The sequence below is a fragment of the Populus alba genome, chromosome 3 (assembly GCF_005239225.2).
Source record: "Populus alba chromosome 3, ASM523922v2, whole genome shotgun sequence".
Taxonomy (NCBI): Eukaryota; Viridiplantae; Streptophyta; class Magnoliopsida; order Malpighiales; family Salicaceae; genus Populus; species Populus alba.
In genome coordinates this window covers 13982292-14000767 of record NC_133286.1, presented here as the reverse complement: position 1 = coordinate 14000767, position 18476 = coordinate 13982292, and the positions used below count along the sequence as shown (strand labels likewise).

Here is an 18476-nt window from a genome sequence, read left to right as displayed (position 1 = left end):
ATTATAATTCAAAAACATAATATTTAATTAAATATCACGTATCATAATCATATCATACTGCTATTTTACCCCCCAAAAAAATCATTAAGGTTACTTTCCCATTTCTTTTTATTTTGTATACTAATTGCCAAATTTGTCCCCAATAAAGGCAACAAAATGATGGGTTGCCTCCTCTGCATGTGCAATGTGTTATTAATGGCCAAAAGCATCTTTTAACCTTCAAATAATTCTGCTGCTTTTGCTAGTACCATATAATTGATGTCCTAGTAGAATTGTATTGCACCCATTCTTGGTGGAATTTATATTTCACCCCTCATTCCATTATGGGAAAATAAAAAACTTCAAGATAAATAGCTGTTTCTATATCACATGATTGACAACAAGACTCGGTTAAGATCATCATAACCATGCCTGCAGTGAGCAAGTTACCCTGCCTAAGTTTATTGAACATGGTTTGTCACGTTAAACAATCCAAATAAAACTGCGTATTTACATTGTATAAATAAACAACTACATGATCATAAGAACACATGGGATTCACAGTGATTGAGGCGTATCAGTAAGAAATTGTTTATAGGATTTATGTACAATAATAATTGTTATGGAAGTTGTACAGTGCAATGATTGCAAACACCCCAGAAGATATTTCTTGAATTTACTGCAGTTTCAGCCTGGCAAGGGTAGTAAACAAACATCATTTAAAAATCATCACCAAACTCAATAAATAGTTATATAGATGTCTAAATTAAAACATAGTAGATTAAGTACAGATGGTGTATCTGCTTCTTGATCACTAAATGCAGAGAGTTCAAAAAAGAAGTTCTGCAGAGTGACATAACCTTTGTATTGAAAATCATCAAGAATCCAGTATTCAGGTTAAGACCTAGGCAGTTAGACAACGAGAACAAGATCAGATCTAATAGCAGAATTGATCCAAATAAGAAGAAAGAGGAAATGTGCCACGATTCAGTCAAGGTGCACTTAAATGGAGGATCAGGGTGGTATAGGAAGAAAAGAAAACAGCCCATGAAATAGGATTAAAAAGGATCTGCTCAACTGACACCAAGAAACCAAAGGTAATGCTTAGTGAGTAGATCAACAATAAGAATCCCACCAGGCCGGTTGACATACTTTTTAGAAGCATATTCTTTCATTTGGAGAGCAGGAGCAACAATGGCAAAGCAAATTGTTTGACATGTACACGTTAAAAAGCATAGCATTTTACTACGCCAAGGGAAAAACAAAATTTGCAAAAAAATTTCAACAATGTTGGAACAATGCCGAGAGGGGAAAGGAGATTAATTATGGAAATTACCTCACATCAGCTACTTGAGCTACCAAGATCAAAATCCATGGTGTAATCATATTCAATGGTTGGAATTACAGAGGCTACAAATTTCAAAAATAAGAAAAGGTACCTGCAAAGTAAGACATTGCAATTGTAAGATGCACAGAGAGACAAAAATGAAAGCGGGAGATTATGAAAGATGTATTTACATGTAATTGGAATCACAAAATCTACAAAATGACAGAGAAACATAGATAGTAACCAAGACAGGAAAATTGTACACTGGAACAAAATGCCATAAACTAAGGGAAAAATAGAAATGGGAGATTATGAAAGATGTATTGACATGTAATCGCAATCACAATATCTACAAAATGACAGGAAGGATGTATTGACATTAAAGATCTGTTGACATGTACACTAGAATAAAATACCATAAACTAAATGTACAAAAACAGAAACGAATCAAACTTGAGCAAATAAAACCATTAATGATCCACAGATGTTGCTGAATAGTACACAGACTATGAGACATCAGGCCAGGAGCTGAGAGTCTGTGACAGGATCGAGGTTAAATAATCCAGAGATGTTGCATGTCTTATTGCATACAAGCAGCTTCTTTTTCTATTATTATTTTTTTTTTTTTGAAAAATTAAAGAAAGAAAACCAGATTAACTGGTGACTAGTGTATCCCATCAGCATTAGAGATAGTCTCCTGTCACAATTCCGTTGGATCTTATTGCTGTAGTTTATTTCCAAAACATCAAAGAGAGGTATGGGAACCACAAATAATTGAACTGCCTTGGACAGGGATAGTTTAACCCGGCAAAATCCGGTGACTATACTTAACTTCCTGAGCAAGAAACTCATCTGATTTAGGAAGAGAACATTCTATTTTGTTATTAAGAAACTCACTCAAGCTCTGGATAAAACTATATGGGCTCCACTCAGACCTATCTTTAAGCCTCCAACCTAATCTCACTGGGTTCTCGTGAGAATAGTCCAGGACATACTTACAATTACAGGCATTTCATTGAATTTCATTTTTCCCTCTATTGGTATAAGATTAAAAAAAAAAAACTCACTTGTCAACTTCTGGCTCAACTCCACGTGACATTAGAACATCAATAATTTTCTTCATTACAGCCCCATGTCGGCAAGGATGCACTGATGCATGCTTCCCAGGTAAATGAGGATGGTCTTCAATAGTTACCTGTGCAGGATCAATTTCGATACAAGGAGAAAAGATTATATGAAGCAACACCTAATTTATTCTCTATGAAATGACACACAAAAGTCAGGAGATATATCAAGCAGAAAAATGACCGATGGAAAACTTCCCAGTTTCTCAATCTGACTTGAACTTGAGAAAAAAAAAATTAGAAGCACAAGGTGATGGAGACACATGCAAAATGATTCTGTAAAAACTGACACACGTTTAAAATGATGACTCAAGGTGAAATGCAAGGAGGGTTGTATTACTTTAAGAATTTTGATTCTAGAGTGACATCTCATGAAATCATTAAAATGTAAATTCACATTCCCCCCCTTTTATGGATCTTAAGGTCACAAGCACATGACACCATAGGTGAGCCACGGTGACCTATTTGTACTGTAAAGTCATGCAGGCACCCACACTAAGAAACAGGCATGCGCGCAACACCATAAGAATTTTATTCAACCACATCATGACTCTGCCAAATAACAGTTCCTCGGTCTACTAATAGCAGATCCAAAGCAAAAGGGGACTATTTGTGGGTGTGTACAACACATCCAATGCGCACAATATCGATTGGTAAACAGCATAAAAAATCTCAGCACCGTTTTGCGTGCATGGTCTTGGCTAACATCTTCAAGTACAAGCTCTGGGTGCAAAAGCATCCTTGACTGCCATGCAAGAAAAGAACACAGTCAGCAAATGAGTCAAACTGCATAGATGATGTGCAGGAACAAGTTCAATTCAATATGATACAGCCTTGCCTATAACCATGTTCAGAAATCAATTTCACAGACTACAATAAATAGAGATCACAACCTTCATGTTCATTTTCATTGCACCAAAATATCTTTGATTGATATAATATATTGTTCTGATACTCACTACCCAACTGAAAAGGGTTGAAAATATTTGATAGAACGGCAACAAACCTCATCATATCCAGTAAGCCATACACGAGGAGTTTGATAATATTTATCGTACCTGCAGATACAAGGAAAAAAACCATGTTATGACATGCTTAAAAAACTGCATCGAGTTTCAATTAATTCAGACTTCCTGCAACCATCATTGGACTATTACATTGGTGTTTGAAAGAAAATATGAAGACCTCAGCTATGAGAATTGTAGCACAGATAAATCACATAGTTCAACAGAACATGGCAAATGCTCTAGAGCTGTTATCACACCCAGATTTAAGAAAAAACTATCAATCAAAATTCATCTTACGTGATGCTGACATCATATGTTCGAGTGCGAAGAATGTTATCATCATCATCAGGTTCGTGAGCCACTAGATATGTAGTCTGAAGTGTTGCCTACATCACTCAAATTTGAATAGAAAACTATAAAAATATTTCCACCTTTCAAAGCAGAAAATAATATGGGTGTGAAGAATAGAAATAGAAAGTTACAGAATCTGATTTGATTAGATTGTCAGGGTCTTCAAAGTCTGCCATGTCAGGAATATCTTCCTCCTCCTCTCCCCCAAAGTATGAAGGGTTTGTTTGGATAGGAATTCTTTTAACACTGATATCTAGAGCCTCCATTGAAGGCACATTCTCATCCTCATCACCTTTAGTTTCTAGACCAAATGCAAATCATAAAGTCAGAGCTGAGAAGACTAAACATTGGTTGTGGATATCGAGCTCCAGCAAAAATGGATACCTTTAGGTTTCCCATGAGTTGCTAGCCATCCATCATTATCTTCATTATCAAGTAGAACTTCACCTCCAGCAGCTTCATACTCTTCTTCTACAGACGCAGCTCTTCGTAGACAAGGAACTAAAAGTGAAGTTCACAATTTGCATTAACAATATACAATAAAGCAAAAACTGCAAACGTATTCATCAAATTGAATGAGTATAAATTAGCATCTTTCTTTACATTCAAAACAATGTGAACAGCAATTTCCCTCTGTAATTTTTCTTCACTAAACAAGAACATTACAGGTCTATGTAATTGCTAGTTGCCATATAAAAATAATAACTTCATAGATGAAGATGCAAAAAACAAATAAGAACACTGCTGATAATGGCAGAACTTACCATTTCGAGTAATCAGAAACTGTTTCTCAGCAGGCAAGTAAGGCTTCCTCTTGCTCGGCTCACCAGATTCCCTATTAAAAACAGAACAAAATCAAGAACAAGATTAAAGCATATAATTTATGATAAAAAATCGAAGAATTTTACACAATGAAAAGATGGAGGCTTTGTAAAGGGGGGAAGTGGCGAAGAAGCAAATTACCAGGACCAAGTGGGGCATTTAGAGACGAGATTGTCACCGGCGAGAATGAATTCGCTGACACTAAGAACGCCTTTCTCTTTAAAGGCAGAAACAGTGCGTGGACCTGTGATTCTCTCCACTGTTCCTTTGAATGCTTCGTGAATCTTCTGTGATAGAACCATCTCTCCGATTTTTTAATCGAATGGGGGGATCGAAAACAGGAAACCCTGGAAATTGCAGGGAGACAGGGAGAGAGCGCGGGGGTTGAGGTGCGTGTTTGTCGAGTTAATTTTGTCTTTTGCTTTAAATAGTTAGTCTAAACTATTCTCTCAGTCCCTGAACTTTCTTTTTCCGAGTTTAGCACGTTTCTTTTTTGTGGTTATGAAAAACTGTTTTATGACCCCAATTCTTTTCGTTTGACTTGATCTCATCCTTATATCCTCCTCCCGAGAGGAAGTTGTTAGACTAAAATTCGTAACCACAACCTTTATTATCAGGACTAAAATTCGTTTTATTTTTGTATTTTAAAAATTTTATTTTTTATATATTTTTTAAATTATTTTAATATTGATATTAAAAATTAAATTTAAAAAATATTCTAACATATTTTAAATAAAAAATATTTTATAATATTAAACAGATTATAAAACTACCTTAGTTTGTGAGGTGCGCGGTGCAGCACACCCTCACAGAAAAGCATAAATTTCATGCTTTTCGAGAGATTTCACAAATGTTTGGTTGTATACGAAAAACGCAATTTATTTTTTTGGTGGCCATGACAATTCACGTTTGCAAAACAATTTTGGCAGCTGTTTTTGTCAAATATGTTTCAATTAACAATGTAATTCATTTACTTTGTTTCTTTAAAATAATAAACAGTGTAATTTATTTATATCGTTTGCTCGAAACAATTTTTTTTAAATGTTTTTATTTTTTATATATTTTATTTTTAAAAAAATTAGTTTAGAATGAATTAAATTCACTTGTATTATTAGTGAACAATATTTTTTTTTTCCTGAAAAACTAATATATGGTAAATTAAATTCACTCGCACTGTAATATCAAATCAATTTTATTCCTGATAATATTTTATCTAATTTTATTGCACATTAAAAAATTATAAAAACTGTAGTTCTTGTCGGATGAATTTTATACATAATGAAATTGTAGATGGTTTAATGGAATAATAAAAATATTTTATATAAAGTATTATTTATTTCATGATATAATAACAATAGTTAAATTTACAATATTTAAATTAAAAACATCAATATTAATATATATTTTTTAAAAATTATTTTAAAATCTCAATTTCAAAAGCATTTTTAACCAAATATATTAAATTATTATTTATTCAATTTTTCAATTTTAATCACAGTTTTAACTAAATATTTATTTTTTAAAATAATTTCAATTAAAAATATTTTTATAAAAATAATTTTTTTTAAATTATAACTATAATAATTATCGCAATACCAAACACAAGACACTGGCTGCAACGAAATGAGGCTCGGTTGCCAGGCAAGTTGGCATGAATTATAATGTCGAAGTCCACTGTGGCGTCTTCGATCACTGCAACCTCCGTACAGTTCATCATTGAAAATTCACATCTCTACAAATTCTGGCCGGATCCCGTCTCAGAAAGCTCCATTTCAGGAACATGACATCGGGATGCCAAGAAGATCCGGTTTGTTGTGGCATCTTGCAAATAATCTCTTCGTTTCTAGATTTTGCTGCTGAGGTCTTTTCAACTATTTTCTGCTCTGGGTGACTTAAATTGGCTTTGCCAAGAACATCGAGCTTGTATTTATACATGAAAGCAAATTTGATTCATTTTATTTGTTCCTGTAAACACGAACTGAATCGTTTAGAGATCGTTGTGTGATCTCATGCAGTATTTTTCAACATGTTATACTTGCAGAAACGCGAGTAGCTTTCGATCGCGACTTGACCCCTCACCTCCATTCAATGCAAAGAAGATGGATTTAGCCATGAGAGTCTGCAACCTTCATTCATCTTTCAGACTTGGGCCATTTGCTTTTCGTTGACATGCATCCATTTTTTATGTTTGACCAGCCATATGATAATCGGGTGTGTTTAGAGTTCTTAGAAGTTCTGAATTTTTTATTTTATTTAAAATGAAATTTTTTATGTTTTTTTATTGTTTTGATACATTGATATCAAAAATAATTTTTTAAAAATAAAAAAAATTATTTTAATATATTTTTAAATAAAAAAACATTTAAACCGATACCATAATCACAAACAGACTCGAACAAATGATTATCTGTTGAGGTACACTTTGTATCCTTAGACAACTGGTAATAATTCTTTTGGTATGCATATTAATATCTGTTAAAAACCATCTCAACTTAATAGTTTAAGTTTAAGTGAAAGATTTGAAACTTGTACAAGTTCCATATTACCTTATGTTTGGTTTTTATCAAATAAATGAGAGTGGTAAGATTCGAACTCATGACTACTTAGTCACAAAAGCTCTGATATCATGTGAAAGAATCATCTCAACTAAATAATTAAAGAGTTTTTACTTTTAGATAAAATTCAAGATATGATTTATATTATTTTCTAACGCATCCCTTCAAATAAAAGCTTTTTAGACTTAAAACTTGTGCAAACTCATATTATATTGTGCTTGATTTTTATCAAATAAATAAAAAGTTGTAAGATTCAAACTCATGATTAATTCGTCATCAAGGCTTGATATTATATCAAAAAATCAATTTAACTTAAAATTTTAAATTATTAAATAAAATTTAAAATATAATTTATATTATTCTCTAACAAATTTATATAGATAATCTGTTATTTATGAACATGTTATAAAACCCCTTAGAAAGGATACAACAATCTTTTTGATAACAAGAACAGCAACAATCTTAACCATTAAACCATCATTCTCTTACATCTCTCGTAATTAACCTCGAAGCACCTCCACAGCAAAAGGAAAGTCAACAGAATCATAGACAAAAAGAAAATGCATATACAACAATCATCAGTGCAGATCAACTACGTACCTCCCTATCGTTACAGATTTCCAGCAAAATCTTTAACAGTAAACCCAACCTTATCAAACCTACCTTTCTCACTGCTCTCTCTGAATTTCAAATATTCTCTGCAAACAAATGGGTTATAGATCCTCGTACTTCCTTCTCCCACCACTTCATCTGGTGCAAAAATCACCTTCTCATCCTCAAAGCACCAAAAGAAGGCTAAAGAGAATCTGCGCACGTTTCTTTTTAAAACAACTCTATGTTCAGATGATCTCAACTTCCCATTGCTCCACGCATGCATCAAGTCTCCAATGTTCACTACAAGAGCATCTTCACGTGGGTTTATGTCCATCCACTTCCCTTCCATGGATCTTACTTGAAGCCCTCCGATCTCATCTTGACATACAATTGTCACACAGCTCATGTCCGTGTGCATTCCAAGCCCCTCAGCTTCTTTTCCTTCCACTGTACTAATTTCTGGTGGCGAATAGCTGTTTATTCTCATGTATCCGTGACAGTTATTGAAATCAGATTCATCAAACTTCTTTGCAAAATCTCCTCCCATGCTCATTAGCACTGCCCTCACTATTCTCCTCGAAAGCTCAGACATTTCGATCCCATATTCTTTAACTGTCTCGCTGGTGTAAACACGAAGTAACAGAAATATATTCGTCAGAAGCATGCTCTATAATAAGAATATAACAGATTTCATTTTATTGCTTGGCTTCATGCTTCATTCTCAACTGACTAAAGGAAGGAGAAAAATAGGTGAAAATAGTAGTTCTGACTTGTGAATTACTATTTATTACCTGAATTCATCAGGATTTGGATAGTCCAAGAGAATTCCTGTGGAACTTTGTGCAGAAGCAAAGAAGTCCGGTCCGGAAACACGAAGACTTTCAAAGAATGGCGATGCAATAAAATGAGGGGTGTAGGTTCTTACCGATGATGATGGACCTAACTTGATTTTGGACTCGTAAGGCAGGCTGAAGATATGTGTCGAGAGGGAGTAGAGTTTCCTGTAAACATCTTTCGAAATTCCATGGTTAATTATATGGAAGAAACCCCATTCGTTGCAGGCTAGAGAAAGGGAGGAGAGGCAGGATGGGCTAATGGGCTGTGAGATGTCAAAAACGGGAAGCTCTATAGAACTACGGGATTCAGGCATCATCTAGGGCTAGATAACAAAAATCAGTTTGATTGGTATGTTTAGCAAGTAAAGACACCACAGCACACGGCGGCATGCCTTCATTTATATGTTTATATACTTAATTGAATCACCTGATGAGGACAAGTCTACAGCTGTCCTTGTTCAGTACAACCAAGCACATGTAAGAAAAAAAAAACAGATTGAAGTTAGTATCAAGGTCAACACCGCAGCCTAGCTTTTTCTTGGAAGGGAAGCAATTATTTTCTTATAGTTGTATCCTCAGAAGGTCAACAAGCAGAAGCTTGAATTTCTTAAATTGTAAGCTGGTGGCCAGCAGCAGGCAGGAATGAAGGAGGTGTGCAGGTCACTTATATTGTTAATTAAGCACAAGTTCTTGAGTCTGGATTCTTTACAGGGAATATATATATATATATATATATATATATATATATATATATATATATAGAGAGAGAGAGAGAGAGAGAGAGAGAGAGTACTACCTGCATTACCGTGTTTATCGAGTAGGTCAACTTGAGTTCAGATTAAAATATTAGCACTTCTGCTAGCTAGCTCTAGCTAGCTATTCTTCGAAAGAGAATCAAGTGAATAAAATATATATTTAACGATATAGAAAGCAGCTAGCAGATTCATAGATGTCTTTTTCTCAAAGTTTTAATTACCAGTTGGGCAAAACTCTGTGCGCACCAGTTGATAACTTCAGAACAATACTCTAAAACTAGCTGATATGATCTTCTGCCTTCCATGCGTGAATTTGCAGGACTGGGAGACATTTTTGTCAATAACTTCACTAATTAGAGGATCAGACACCTTGCACATGTACATTACCTCTGTTTATTCTCAAAATAAATGAGTCATTTTATTAATTAGCTCAGGCAATTTAATTAGAAATTTATTTCATGTGAGATTGATGTTCGAAATAAGATATATTGCTTCCGAATTAATTCCCTGCCTCCATGTCGCATTTTCATGAACCCTGCAGGAGATGATATGACTGGCTAATTGATGCATGGGATTTTTTTTTCCTGTCAATGGATATAATTTTCTCGATCGAATTTAATATAAGATTTTGCTGAAAGATTTTAAAGATTTTATTTTTTGTAGGATTAAAATTGTGTGACTCAATTGGTAAGACTACATTCAAGCAAGACTTGAAGGTTACTATTTAGTATTTGTAATATTTTCTTAGTTGATCCATGATTTATTTATTTTTTTGGTTTAAAATTTTTTTATTGTTTTTTTTGTTTTAATTAAGAGTTTTTCAATATATAAAATAGGGTTATTTATCATGTATTTTAGAAGACCATTTGAAAAGAAAATATTTAATAATAAAATTATAATTTATAATTTATGTGTGATCTCTATTTAACATAATTATATGATATATGTTTTTATTATCCTTGCACGCATCACTAATGCCTATAGTCATTTCTTTGCTTGTCTGGGAATTCATTCTTCACTCAAGGTTCCATGTTCGGTAAAAAGGTAAAGAGATTGAAAATAACTTTTTTATGTTTATCGAATCTTATTTTCTCAACATTTTTTATTTTAATTTTTCATCTCACGTGAAACACAACCTGCATATGAAAATATTCACTCCTACTTTTATCAACTGTAACAAAAAATATATAATTTTTTTTTTTAACAAATAACTAACTAGGGAAAATCTTTTAATTGATGGGGAAAAAATGCATTTCCTAGTAGGATCACAGATCGCCATTTAACCTTTGCAGGGTTTCTGCTTGTTTAATTTTTAGTAGGCCCAAATTTCCTTGTGATTGCATGAAGGTTCATTGGGACCCTTCTAATCTGAACTCTTTTTTTTTTTTTTTTTTTTTTTTTTTTTTGCGGCGGGGAGGGTGGTAGGGGGGCCGCGGGCCGCTTGTGCTTATTTCCTCTTCCGTTTTTTCCTCGTGAGGGAAGACAAATAAAATGATTATGAAATTGAAATAATCATTTTTTTTTTTTGGGGGGGGGGGGGGAGGTGGCTATTAAGTATTTAGATAGTGTTGGTAAGTCAAACAATATTAATTGAATTTGACTGGACATAGCTATATTGGAGTGGCTAGATATCTGTCATGTCTTGTGTTAGATATGCATTTAACTAGACTTGACGATTTCTTATGTTTGTGTTGTGTTGGTATACAATGAATAAGATAAAAAAGCATAAAGTCATTTGGGAGTTGATTTGAAGTGGTTTTATCGTTTAACGGGTAAAAAATATAATTTTATTAAAAAAACATTTATGATATTATTTTTTTAAAAAAAAAAATTAAAATATATTTTATCGATTCAAGTTTACTCGAAGTAATGTTTTAAATTTGTAATCCAAGTAATGAAATCACGATAATCTTGTACAAAAAAAATAAATTAAATTATAAATTTTAATTTTAATAAACTTATTATTGAAATAGTAAAATTGAAAAAAAAAACTCAATATAAATAAAAAAACAATAAAATGATATAAATCTATCAAGTTAACTCGCAAAACTCATGATTCACATCATGAGGTTGAGATAACTTCATAGAAAATAAACCGAAAAAAAAAATTTAATTCATAATCAATCAAATGTTAAATAAAAAAATTAAAATAATATATATATATCAATTAAAAAATAGAAAAAAAAACTCAAATCAATCAAGTTAATTTACCAAATTTATGATATGAATCATAAAATTAAAATAACCACAAATAAAAAAAAAACTATAGCAAATATATAATATGAGATTTTCAAACTGTAATAAGTCTCGTACATAAATATTCTCATCATATAGTAAATAACACATGATGGGATGGTCCAATGTTAGACCATTGTTTTTTAATGTTATTCGGTATATAGCCATTTAAACCATGACTACAGGGACTAAATTATGTATATTAAATGGCACTTGAGCTTGTAGCCCAGCGGTGGAAAGGTCTTGTGTCCTTTCTCTGCACCAGGATTCAAGTTTTGTCTGTGCACGCCTGTCATTCTCGCGGTATCTTACATGCTCACTGGGCTTGCAGGATGTTTAGTGAGTTCAGGAATTAGTCGTGATGCGTGTAAGCTGGTCCGGACACCCCGGGTTACCAAAAAAAAAAAAATATTATGTATATTAAATGATTTTATCATATGTTAATTAACTCATGATGTAATGGTCCAACATTAGGACCTTTTCCTTTCTATGTTAATTAATATACCACAGGGCCAAATAATATAACCTTATTATTCACTAAATGACAATGAGATAGTAAGGTACAAGGTTTTGTTTTCTTTGATGTTATTCAGTGGATAATGAAAATAATACCTAAATAATATATCGTTTACTAAAAATATATAACAATATAAAATACATAAGACGTGATCTTTAAATTTTCTATTATATCATCAATTCTTTAACCAAGATCTTTATAAACTAATTAAAATTTTTAGTTATTATAAAATTAGGTGATAATTTATTTTTTTATATATATCTTTTTACACATAGCTGAACTTGATGTTCTTTTTTTTTAATAGTTTTGATATGCTAATAAAAAAAATATTTTAAATAAAAAATATTTTTAAAAAACAATATAATCACACCATCAAACATAAACTGTGTCGTATCCGAACATAACTGCATTCATTCTGAAATCTTGCATCTGTTCTTGATATTGTTTTGATTAAACAAGCCTGTTTGCTAATGCGTAGCTGTGGATTTTTTTTCTCAAAACTATAACAGCATTCTGTGAACTTATTAGTCAATCTGTAATGCGATCAATCAAAGCTAAATTGACCCACCAACATGAACAACAAAGGCAGTGGAACATAATAATTCCTATATTATTTCCTGGTAAATAAAGAGAACATCAGAGTAACCAAAAAAATATCTAACGCATAAATCGCATTCCAGACTTTCCTCCTATATGCAATATGTGTATATAACTATGTTGAGAAGATTCCTTGCCCAAAGACAAGGAAAGCATTAAGTGAAACCCAACCTAATCAATGTTTTTTCAGGGGTTTAACAAATAACTACTCTAGCATAATAAACTAGCCATTATTACTATTATTATTATTATAGATTGTTTAACCCCTTTTAGATTTGTGCTCCACGGAAGCCTTAGAAGTAGCCAGAGCCAACCAAGTCCCCTTTCCCATTGGCAAGGAAGAAGATGCAATGGAAGAGGCAGAGGAGCATCCCTGTTGCTGCTCACACTGCTCACAGTACCTTATCATTCCTTTTCTCCGATCACCTTCCTCCCATTGGCTCATCATCCCTTTCTTTGTGGGTCCCAACTGTGTAAAACATACAGAAAATGAAAAGGGAGTCAGCATGTATACTATGATAGTATCACTAAAATATGGGTATGAATTGAAATTGAGATTTGATCAGGTACACATGCACTTGGCATGGCAATACTGGTGGTCACATCTTGATGATGTCTTCTTTGAAACGTGACAGGGTGAGGAGAGGCTTCAGCATGAGACTGAGACCCACAAAACAATCCATAATCATCAGTTTGATTGGTATTCAGTGGCTCATTAAGGTTGATGAGAGGGGTTTTGGTAGCGGTGGTGATGGTAGTAGAAGTGGAAATGCTGCTATTCTCATACTGGGAGTGAGTCATTTGATCAAGGGGAGGACAGGTGGTTGGAGTCGTGGCAGCTGTGGATTGGGGAATGGTGATAGGCCTTCTCTCAGCTAATGGCTTCACAGGGAAAGTACGGTGGGGTGTATGGGTTTGAGATGGAGGAGCAAAGAGGAAGTGAGATTGTTTTGGTGTAGTGGAGGACACTGAGGGAGGTGTGTGTACTGCACTGAGGTCTTCTAGTAGGACCACAACCTGACGGTGAGGGGTTGAGGTAGTCATATCCGGCCACAGGAAACTTCCCTGGGGCTTGCATATTCTAAACCCACTTTTCAGCCTCTCTATCTTTGCTGCCCTGTCCTCTGTTGGTGCTGGTGATTCTGTTCCTGGTGCTATGATGCCTCCTGATGATGACTTGCATTGTTCTTGTGCTGATTCCCCTAAATCCGTTGCTTCTTTTTCCTGATGCATCACTCCTTTCCCCCTCCTTCCAGTTCCTTCTGGCGTGATTGACTCTGTTGAACCCATTAATAAAGCTGGCTTTTCTGTTGATTCTGCTCTGTTTGATTTCTCCACTCTGGTTTTTAGCTTCTCCATTTCTTCCTGCATTAATTGAATGTTTCCATCATCACAATAATGACCGTGTTCAATGCATAATTAAATGCTACAACAATAAATGCAGCCAAGCCTCCACGTTGCACTGTAACGACAACTAAATTCTTAACTAACCAATTCATCCTAAGATCATCATTAAGCGTATCATTGTTACAATATAAATGCTGTCTAGACTAGAAAGTACTACCAAGGACAACGGAAATCCACTGCCAGAACATTCATCATTTATGAAACTATTTAATGTGGGATTTTGAGCTTTAAATTGAACTAATTGCAAAAATCTAGTCTGGAATATGCAACACTGCCATATCAAGCCTCTAAATATAACAGCTTCTCAAATGGTTTCATGGCAATTTATGCATCAACTTATTATCTAGAATAGATACATTCATCAGATGGTCAATTTGTTACTACCATCTTCCAATGATGTGGATCATGCGATCACCCAGGAATTTCTTATTTGAACAAATCTTATATACACTAGTAGCACCCAGAACGTCATAACGTGGAAAGAATCATTCATATCAAATCTTACACACTTCAATTGAAAAGAAAATGATAATTATTAAAGGAAGAATTCTCATGCTCTCCTACCTTAATCCCATACAAAGATTCTGAAATTTCCTTTAGTTGTTCCTCCATCTTTACCTTCTTATTCACCAAATCAATGTACATTTCCTGCAAAAATAGTACATGGATTGTCAAGAGAAGAACTTGGGTCAGTCCAAAAATCTGGTCAAGCTTTCATATCTATTACCTTCAGTGGAATTAATAAGTTGTCATGCTCCATGTCCTGACTTGTAGGAGAATAATTCGGTGCTGCCACCATTGCTAATTCCTCCCCGTGTTTTTTTAGACACCATTGCCTCCATCTCCCTGCCCCCCATAAGAACAACACATACGCGAGAGATGGAATCAGTAGCGCACACAATTCACCCCAAGAGTAACAGAGAAAAACTGGTGGGCATTACCAGATCAACAGCACTAACAAGCTAAAAGACCACAAAATTGAAAGACAATCAATCCTAGTTAAAACAGAAGGACCAGTACCCTTTAATTTTAGCAATTTCTTCTCTGAGCTCCTTGATCTCTCCAGCACAAACTGGATCCTGACTAGGATTATCACCAGGTTTCCACCCAGGTGGAGGTGTCCAATAAGGATCCTGCACACCGGCCTCTTTCCTGATATCAACCAAATCAGCCTTCTCCAGCCAATACTCCATTGCTCCATCTGCGTTATGCCTCCTTCTGAATCTCTCTTCTCCTCCCGGAGCCACCTTCCCTGACATATGCTTCAACAAGTGGTCTAACAGCCCAGTATCCCCAATCAACTTCCGTGCCTCAGCTCTCAATTCTGGCCTTAAAATCGGGCGTCGAAACACAGCATTTTGCTCTGTCATTACCTTTAACATGTTTTCCTCAGCCAATTTATACCTTCACAGAAATCAACCAACCAAATTAGCTAGTTACATAAAGACACAAATCAAAAAAATATATGAACACAAATGACGATCTGAATTTAGTTTATTAACTAATAAAAGCTTTATTACCTCCCCGCAGACCATCTGTCAATAGAATTCTTGATGAGTTTGTTCTTCTTTTGCCTATAGACCACAATCTGGTTCTTCTTTTCAATTTTACGCCTTTTCTTTTTTGATGATAATTTGCTAATACCAGACCCACCTCGACACTTTCTCTTACGTAATTTCCTTTTAGCTTCACTTGACTTGTTTACTGCTAACTTAACATCGACCTCCTCCTCGTCCTCCTCGTCTGTATCATCATCACTACCATCACTGTCTTTCTCTTCTTCGCTTTTAATCAAATCCTTCGATGCAGTCACTATTTCACGTTTATCCTCTACGTGTTTAGCCAAGAACCTGACCTGCCGGCGCTGACCCCACTTAACCATGCCTGTCCCGCTGAGCTCAGACATGAGAGACACCTTCCTTGCACCAACAAATTTATTAACATGAGTACTTGTAGGTGGGTATGACACTTTTCTTGGTGAAACCGAAGGATGTATAACCATCCAGAAACTCCATGAGTAACTCTTGTCTGCCATTTCTTGAGAAGAGATTCTCCTATAAAGAGCTTCCGCTGCAACTTCTGATCCTAAAATGTATTTCTCATCGAATGCTGGTAGCTGCTTCTTCTTTGTTTTCATGTCTTTCTTGTAATTAATAGCTTCAATCTCATTGAAGTAACGTCTTAGAGAATTGATGCTTGGAAACCTCAGCGAGACTCTCATCCTGGTCTTTTCATTCACCTGAGATATTTATTCAAGCAGAAACAAACACCAACAAATTTTAAAGCAGAGAGAAAAAAATGGTGAGCCGGGTTTAAGAATATTGTTGAATTATATAAAAAATACCATGACAACCCGAGTTTTGTTGAGTTGATCAGGGGATTTATGAGGCAGCTTGGAGTGATCAACTTCATAAAAAGAGCTCACTTTAATATGCTCAGCTGGGTCTTCATTATTAAGCATGGAAAACAAAGAATAATGAGAGATTTCCTTATTTTGATCAGAAACAAGAGCTCTTAGCGTGGAAAACGACATAGCTACTACTAGCACTAGCAGCAGCTGCAGTAGTACTACGTACTTGCAGTACTGTGAGCTATAGGAGTAGAGCTAGCTAGCTAGTACGAGCAGTAAAAAAAATCAGCAAATCAGAAGAGAGAAATCAAGTGAGAGAGAGAGAGAGAGGAAACAAGAGAGATAAAAAAGAGGGAGAGATTTGTTGCTCGGGCTTGTGTTTTTGTTTTACAAATATTACCAAATGGTGGTGCTGTGGTAAATGTTGGGTGATGCAGGCATTGTCCGCCTAAAATAAGCCTTCTATCGGCGTCCTCGGAGTTCTGCCTCCTTTTTATTTCCTGCATTTTCACAAGCACAACTAAAATCACTGTATTACCCTTCTTTTTTAAAAGGGGTGAGAATTTATGTATGCATAAGCCCCTCGTGTGCAATACTCGATAGAGAATGTCTGGAATATACCGTTACATAGCATAATAATTATGTGGTTTTTGTTATGTAATATCATCATTTCACTTACTTGGGCACCAAGGATGTGTAGAGCGGGGTTTGATTTGCATAACAAATTGCAGGGGACGCGCGTGTGGGTTTGGTATGTGTGTGAGCGTGAGACAAAGATTAGTAGGAATTCGGTTGAGTATTTGAAAACTTCAGTAGACTTATAATCAGCGAGTGGATTTGAGAGATAAAAGAGCGCGTGGGTTACGAGGAGAGAAATAGAGGAGCAACAGAAAGAAAGGGGTACTGTGGTGGCTGGGGAGTGGGAGTGAGGAGAAGAAAGAACAAACTCACCGATGGGTGGTCTATCACTGCAACATCAACCAGCTCCATGGTAGTCATATTCTGCACATAGAGAAACAGTTTCAACTGCACAAGTTAATACTAGCTAGTCGTATCTCTCGTCCTCCCCGGCCCCCCGGCGAATAAACATACATGGACATGATTAAAGAAAGGGAAAATCAGACTATATATAAGATAATCATTTGAAGCAAACATACAATTAATCTCATTAATCAATCATAAACACAAGGATTGATCAGAAAAGAAAGCAGGGTTAAGGCCTGATATATATATATATATATATATATAGTGATTCTTGCACAGCCTGCAGGAGAATCTCTATATTGTTGGCACGCAGAGACTGAAAACAAGAAGAAGCGAACGGGAATTAATGCAAAATCAAAGCTATGTACTACTGATCATTACGCGCGACCTTTAAAGTACACTAACTAGGAAAAACACCGCTGGTAAATTAAAGATCATGAAGCTTGGAAAGTGTATCAAAAACACTTTTGAGCTTGAAATCTCAATTTTGAGAATCTTCCAGAAGCCAAACAACGTATATCTGTTAACCACAGGAAAATACATACTCTGTCAGGACTTGTTTGAATTCCTCATTCAAACACACTCCATAATGACATGCAAATGGGTCATTCCTTTTGAGATTTTTTATCCAGTACCAACACCGATTCAACCAGCCAAAGAGTAACTACACCAGCATTAATTAATGCACATGAAAAAAATCAAGTTGAAAATTAAACAGCAAAAATAAATATAAAATGAGACCTTTTCTGTTTCTGTTTCAAAAGCTGCTTGTGATGGATTGTTCGGAGAGCAAGAAAAAACAGCTTGAGAGAAAACACAGAGAGAAGGGCGAGGGAGATTTTTCTGTTGTGAAACCAACAATAAGGGTGCATTTCTGCTATAAAGAGGGAAAAAAATTAGTAATGATTATTACCAGACGGGATGCGCCTCACGTGACCTGGATTCTGGTCCCCCCTCCCTCCTTTACAGTAACGTCTCCTGTTTTACCGTTTTACCGTTTTACCCCTCCCGAGTCTTGTTGCCTCTGGAAATGTTG

General features: G+C 35.0%; 3 protein-coding genes across 5 annotated transcripts; all 3 read right to left on the bottom strand.

The window, feature by feature from the left end:
- Window positions 1–468: 468 nt before the first annotated feature.
- LOC118028640 (autophagy-related protein 3) lies at window positions 469–5026 on the bottom strand. Of its 3 annotated transcripts, none has more exons than XR_004684073.2 (11): window positions 4752–5026; window positions 4553–4623; window positions 4173–4289; window positions 3920–4089; window positions 3735–3823; window positions 3437–3488; window positions 3110–3175; window positions 2374–2501; window positions 1316–1418; window positions 769–883; window positions 469–671 (listed from the first exon to the last, which is right to left on the bottom strand). XR_004684073.2 is itself a non-coding variant. In XM_035032319.2 (10 exons), the coding sequence occupies exons 1-9, from the start codon at window positions 4910–4912 to the stop codon at window positions 1322–1324; spliced, it is 951 nt and encodes a 316-aa protein (XP_034888210.1). In that variant the 5' UTR covers window positions 4913–5026; the 3' UTR covers window positions 469–671; window positions 1316–1321. The 3 variants fall into 3 exon arrangements, 1 of the variants encoding a protein (XP_034888210.1); XR_004684072.2 differs by having other exon boundaries at window positions 840–883; XM_035032319.2 differs by lacking the exon at window positions 769–883.
- Window positions 5027–7713: 2687 nt separating this feature from the next.
- On the bottom strand, window positions 7714–9034 carry LOC118028642 (gibberellin 20-oxidase-like protein). The gene is made up of 2 exons (XM_035032320.1): window positions 8551–9034; window positions 7714–8379 (listed from the first exon to the last, which is right to left on the bottom strand). The coding sequence occupies exons 1-2, from the start codon at window positions 8910–8912 to the stop codon at window positions 7776–7778; spliced, it is 966 nt and encodes a 321-aa protein (XP_034888211.1). The 5' UTR covers window positions 8913–9034; the 3' UTR covers window positions 7714–7775.
- Window positions 9035–12732: 3698 nt separating this feature from the next.
- Window positions 12733–16828, bottom strand: LOC118028643 (protein DYAD-like). The gene is given in 8 exon segments (XM_035032321.2): window positions 12733–13168; window positions 13276–14064; window positions 14671–14754; window positions 14834–14929; window positions 14931–14952; window positions 15127–15510; window positions 15627–16345; window positions 16451–16828. Coding segments are annotated over 8 exon segments (2493 nt in total). The 5' UTR covers window positions 16640–16828; the 3' UTR covers window positions 12733–12958.
- Between the last annotated feature and the right edge of the window lie 1648 nt (window positions 16829–18476).